General features: G+C 57.5%; 1 protein-coding gene across 1 annotated transcript in view; it reads left to right on the top strand.

The window, feature by feature from the left end:
• SNTG2 (syntrophin gamma 2) overlaps positions 1-6,487 on the top strand; it is a 95,958-nt gene that overhangs the window by 35,819 nt on the left and 53,652 nt on the right. Inside the window, exons 5-6 of the mRNA XM_039855034.1 lie at positions 2,651-2,694; positions 2,779-2,820. Of these exons, the coding sequence (XP_039710968.1) occupies positions 2,651-2,694; positions 2,779-2,820 (86 nt within the window). The remainder of the gene's footprint in view (positions 1-2,650; positions 2,695-2,778; positions 2,821-6,487) is intronic.

A 6,487-nucleotide genomic window follows, 5' to 3' on the forward strand; every position in this document is an offset into this window, starting at 1 on the left:
CCTTTTCTTTAAGGATTTCCATTTGACCTTTTAATTTTTCTCAGGAGCTCCAGGAATGTCGTGTGGGTGCTCCGCCATTTCCCGCTGTCAGGGGTAACGTGTGTGCACCCGCGCGCGTTACACGCCTGTGCTGCTCACATGGGGCTTCCACGCCGAGCGCACCCTTCGACGCAGGGCTCCGGGTCGGGGCCCCCAGCGTGGCCGCCTGCCTCGGGGCCTGGCTTCAACCCGGGGCTTGTCCCGGCGGCTTCAGACAGCGTGTTGGCCTAGCCGTCACAGAATCCTCTGTGGTCTGGCAGGGTCAACGAGACCGGCGTCCCTCGAATCAGATGTGGCTCCGTGCAGACCCCGCTCAGCCTCATTTCCGTGGGAGTGAGCCCCAAGTCTAGAGTGGAGCCCGTCCCCGGTCTGGGGGTGCCTGGCGGCCCTGCACCCCCCTGTTCTTTCCTGCTGGGTCCCCGCCACCTCCTGGTGGCTCTGGCCGTCTCAGGAGCAATGGCCTCCCGGTCAGAAATGGCTTCATTCAAGTTCCTTAAATGAGTGACCAAGTGCAGTCCCCTGAGTGACAAAAAATATGTATGATTTTAAACTACCCTCAGACACTTTCCACAATGATCTAAAACTCGGTTTTCCAGAAGCTGCTGGATCCGGATGCAGAGAGCTTGTTCCTGGCGGGTCAGTGGGGACGGTCTGCTGAAGCCCTGTGGCCGGAAGGAGCCCCATCCCCGAATAGTTATGTGTCAACATAGAAACGTGTTAATCTTTGTTGGATTGATTTGTATAATTTTGCAAACAAAACCTTGACATCTGAACTCTGAAGACTTCTCATCTGAATGTGGAGTTCCTTAGTCCAGGGGCTCCCGACCCCCGGGCCATGGACCAGTACTGGTTCTGGCCTGTTAGGAACTGAGCCGCACAGCAGGTGAGCGAGCGAAGCTTCATCTGTGTTTGCAACTGCTCCCCAGCGCCAGCATCACCGCCTCGGCTCCGCCTCAGATCCTCAGGTGTTAGATTCTTACAGGAGCGCCGGTCCCTGGTGCCACGAAGGCTGGGGACCGCTGCCTTAGTCCCCGATGCAGTGCACATGCAGATGCCGTTTTTCCAGAATGACTCAGAGCACACAGTCTCATTCACAGACTTCATCACGTGGCAAGTGTGTGCGGGCCACTGTGGGGGGGCGGGCAGCGATGGTTCAATGCGTCCGCCTTCGCCAATGAAATAAAGTCCCCACATGTGACACGGCGTCCAGCGCCTCTCGCCATGACGCCGTGGCAGCCGGTCCCCGCCTGCCGGACTCCTGCTCTCCCCCCGCGCCTCTCCCCTACCTCGTCCCCTACCTCGTCCCCTCTCTTACCTCACCCCACAGCTCACTGCATTTCTGTACACACCTAATATAGCGACCTCCCGAGCCCCATGCATGCCCTCATTCACCGTCAGGGGCGGGAGGGACTCTGACGTCTGTATGGGTCCCGGTCCCCCCTCCTCCTTCCCCGCCCAGCAGGGGGCAGAAGTCCCTGAGGCCCCTCGGCACCCTCCCCCACCCCGTGCTGTGCCACGGCTGTTCGGATGCGGCGTTTGCCTTGAGTGATCTCGCGAAGGATGTGCATGACCTGCAGCACTCACGCTTCTGTCGTTGTGTGCGGCTTTGCCCTCTCCGCCCGCTCGAAGGACCCTGCGTCCCCACGGTCAGCGTGGGGACGCTCCCTGGACCCGGCTCAGAGCGGAGACGGGGGAGGGGGATGGAGGCTCTGGAAGGGCCGTGTGGCCAAGGGTGACAGGAACACACCAGGGGGACGTGCGGGCTGCTCCGGGCACGACCTCGTGCAGGTGGGGACATTGCTAGAGACCCGGAGCTGGTATCGCCAGGTCCAGCGACAGGAGGCTGTGTTTTATTTTCACCAAAATTTAATGCCCGTCAACGACTAGAAATAATATTAACAATTGACGTGATATAAAACAGGGAATTTAAGGAAAATTTTCGTGCTGAAACAATAGCTGTGACTAGGTTTCCGACCCTTCATCGAAGACGCGTGAATTAAAGCAAAGCTACGCGACGGTGAACATCTGGGGCAGGGCCGTGGTTTTGTGCAGCTGTTCGGTGTCGGGCTCTCTCGGCCTCGGGGGCAATGGGAAGGTCGAGGGCGGCCGTGCTGTGGGGGTCACGCTCCGGCCTCGGCGCAGACGGTCCTCTGCTTTCATCCGGGCTGTTCTCCGCGGTCTCGTCACTTAGAGCGGCCGTTAGGTGTGTCCTTTATTGTCGGTGTCGACTAAATGAGACGTGAGAATCAGACTTGTCCCCTCGGGTGATCCGGCCCTTCCTCGGGACGAGGGGACGCGTGTATCCATGTCACCCACAGCTGGGTTTGGAAAGGGATCCTCTCGGTGTGCTTAAAGTCAGCCGCCCGCTTAGCTGTGGGGCGGTACCTCTCACACCCATGCACGCCCACACGCTGCCACACGTGCCCACACACTCACACATGCATGCATTGATACGCCCGTGTGCTCACACACGCACACACTCACTCATGCACATGTACACTCACAGACACACAGGGCCATTCGGTTATTGCAGAAACAGCGTGAATGACCGTCATGACGAGCACGATGGCACCGACTGTCTGTTGACACTTTGCACTTTTGCGCCCTGCAGCTGACCAGACAGGGATGTTGTTCGTGGGCGACGCCGTCCTGCAGGTCAGTGTGTCAGCCCAGCCCTCCGTCCGGTCCCCTGTGTATGTGAACGCACAGTGACCAGCTCTCGATTTGTCGTCCGTCCAGGTGAACGGCATCAGCGTGGAGAACTCCACCCACGAGGAAGCGGTGAGTGTGCCACGTCGCATCGTTTCGTCCTGTTGATTAGATGTGCTGTTATTCTGCCCACTTTTTTCTCTACATTCGTATTTCGTGAGTGTGTCATAGATGAGAGTTTTAGAATTGGGAAGAAACGTGTAAACGGAGCCATGCGCCACGTGCCACGGGGCCCTTTGTGCTGTGTGCGTGTGCCCTGTGCCGCGTGCTGCAAGGCACTAGGTGAGCGCCAAGCAGTGGGCCCTCGCGGACACTGGACGGCAGATGTCCTTACGCACTGAAGCTGGGAGGATGGACGTTCAGGGGTGTGTGCATGCCCAGGTGGCCTGGGGGTCACTGGCCGTGCTGAAAGTGGCATCTGTCAGGGTCCCCACATGCTAGCTCTCTCCTGCCACACTTGTGTGTAACACGGCTGGGAGGCTGTCTCACGAGACACACCTCTGGCGACTGCCAGGGTGATGCATGCGGGTCATCCGTCACTCCAGCCTTCCTTCGCTGGGACTTGCCTGGTGTCAGGCCAGGCTCCACGGGACAAGGGTGGATGAAACGAACTTCCAGCCTGGAGCATTACTCGGGCAGTTGGGCGCCAGGTACCCGGAGTTACCCAGCGACGTGGCCATGTGCCAGGCTGCGGCTGAGGCGGGCCGTGGGGCGCCGGGGAGGGCGCCGAGCCTGGGGTGGGGGCGAAGTTCCAGGCAGTGGTTAAGCTGGGCCTTGAAAACTGAGAGGCTGGGAGAGGGAAAGGGAGCCAGGTGGAACCACCCACACGCCATGGTCCCAGCACAGGGGGTGACGCGAAGGGGCACAGCACAGGCGCCGCCGTCGGTTCCTGGCGGGAGTTCCGTGGGGTCTGTTCCAGTGACGTCAGGCGCCATCTCCGTGAGCCGCGTCCCCTGGCGTCCCGCACTCAGCCCGGGCCACTCCCTCGCCAGCGTTTGTCTTGCTGAGAAGCCAGCGTTCAGTTCCAAGTTCGGGCGCACGGCTCGCCCTGCCGCCGGGTCACGTGACCTGTGTGTCTCCGCGGAGCCCGCACACGGTGCGCTCGCGCCGCGCCGCTGACCGAGGAATCACTCGGCTTGAGCTGCTCCCCGCTCCGTTCCCTCGTTCGGAGCATCGTTAGCGTTCGGGGGGCTCCGGGCTCAGGGAAGACTCTCACGGGACGGACGTGGTTTTCGGTCTCAAGGGCCTGACTGCGTTGGGTTCGTGTTCAAACAGAGGAGGTGGTCTCGTCTGTTTACCTCCGGAACTTAACGTTTGTGTTTGTTTTCTAATTTCTGCAACACTTTGCTTTCTTAAGGTGAGAAAACAGATAATAATCCAAAGAGAAACAGCGCACTCCTTGATAACATCCCTCCTCACCCAGGGAAAGCAAAACACATTCACCCAGGAAGCAAATTTTGAGTAAATGATGCGTAAGCCTTATAGATGGAGCCATTCCAATATTTTACTGATACAAAGACTTTTTGAACCAAATTCTCAAATTATGTCAGCATTCTCATGTGATACAAAAGGCATGATTGGAGTACTTTAATGAGACACATAATCTCAATTTTTCAGATTCATAAGGTTCATAAAGATATTGAATTTGTGCAGAGCTCATAAATCACATGGTTTCATGCTCTTGTTTTTTCTAAGTAAATTCTGGCTTCGATTGATTCTAAAGAAAATATTGATATTGCCTAATGCAGGGGTACACAGACTGAATCTAATTACCTCACATACGGTCTCCGGCTTTAGAAAAGATTTACTACTTGAAAATGACAAAAATACCTTCATTCCCACATTATACACGTATGAAAAGAAACACATAATCTCTCTCTTTTTAATAGACCTCTGTGTTTTTATCCACACAGATATGTAACATCATAGCCGCCATGGCAGAGACTGAACTCTCCGTAAGCTTGTTGGGCGAGGTCTGAGGCATGTCACCATTCAGACAAAAATGAAAACAGGTGATTGGCACATCACTCGATCTGGCATCTGCCTGCAGAGGGCAGCGGTGCCTGGGGAGGAAGCGACGCCGGAGCAGCCGCTTCTCCTGGGGACCCCGAGCCCCCTGTGGTCTGTGAGAGGTGACGGCTGAAACTGATCCGGCCCCTCCAGCTCCCAACAGGCAGAAATCGGAAAGTGCCCAGACGCCGTCACCCCCAGCTGACGGGAGATCACAGCCGCCTTTCCCTCCCTGTCCCAGTCTGGACGGAGAGACAGGCTGGGACAGACAGATCGGGAGATGAAGGGTAGGTGAGTGGATGATAAAGATGGAAGATAGACAGAGGATAGGTGGATAGACAATAGGTGGACAGTAGGTACATGATAAATACATAGGTAGGTAGGTAGATCGATAGATCAATAGGTAGATAGAGACGATGAATGGGTAGGTGATCGACAGTGAATAGAAAGAAAGAAGATGGACGGGCGGATAGATCGATAGACGGTGATGACAGATAGATCTAGGCCGGTAACCACTGTGAGTTTTTCAGGAGTCAGAAGTGGTTTGGGGAGGTGGTTCTCAGCCCTGATGCACACTAGAACCACCTGGCATCCCCAGAGATTTATGTCAAGGCCTTTAGCACCACTGCTCCCTAACTCCCAGACCGCTGACTCAGTGGGGCTCCGAGTCGCAGGAATGGGAAACAGAGCCCCTAGTAGTCAAGGGTGTGGCTCGTGGGCACAGCGTGCACGGCAGTCGTGGGCTGTGCAAGTCTAGACCCTTCCATGAGGGCCTGGTCGAGCCGTCATGTGTAATGGAGACACGTGGGTCCAGTTCTGTGGTTTTGTGGGACAGACAACACCGAAGTCTTGGACAGTTACCTTGTGGTGTGGCTTCTTGACCATGGTCAGGCATTCAGACCCTCCCAGAGCCCATCACCAATTAAGAGCTTTTCCAAAAAGAGCATTTCTTGCAGAGGCTGACGTGGCTTTATAAGAAAAAGGGTTTGCATACAATTTTCCTGTCAGCCACCTCCAGGAGCTTCCTAGAGACACACATCTGCCAAGGACGCTCCCAGTGGCAGAGGGCTCGTGTGACGCTGGCATGGATACCCCGCAGGGCCTTCTCGGGACCCAGAGGGACTGCCTGGGGGTGGTCGCTTTCTTAGCTGTCAGGAGTGTGACCCGCAGCCCCTCGTCCTTCAGCCTGGAGGAAGTGCCTGCCGTGCCCCGGGCCGCTAGGTGACGAAAGCTCCCAAGGCTTCGGGCACGGGCGTGTTTACGGGCCCCTCTCTCTCCCTGACACATCTGTGTTGCATCGAGTCACCTAGATGTTGCCTCATCTCCCCCCAGAGCTGAATAAACGTGATGTCGCCACTGCCCCATGCGGCCAGGACGCTCTGTGGGTGGGACGTGCCCCTTTCCCGGAGACCAGAGAGTCGGGAGGATGTGGCTGCGGGCAGCTGCGGGCAGCTGCGGGCGGTGAAGATGCGTGTGGCCAGCGGCACGCGGTGTCTGCCGACAGCCAGGCCACAGAGGGCGGCGTCGCCCATCAGCTGCTGTACGCTGGGCCCCGGGTACACCCCGGGCAGGGGGACACGTCAGGGCCAGCGGCCGTAACCGGGTCCCCCGTGTACATGCACGGGGAAGCCTGGCAGCACCGCTCATTCACTCGCCTCTGCCGCCGGAACAGGTGCACGATCGGAGGCGTGGCGAACACGGCCCCCCGCCCCCGCCCCGCCACACCTGT

Source organism: Pteropus medius, unplaced genomic scaffold, assembly GCF_902729225.1.
Source record: "Pteropus medius unplaced genomic scaffold, Ma_sr-lr_union100, whole genome shotgun sequence".
In the NCBI taxonomy this organism is placed as follows: Eukaryota; Metazoa; Chordata; class Mammalia; order Chiroptera; family Pteropodidae; genus Pteropus; species Pteropus medius.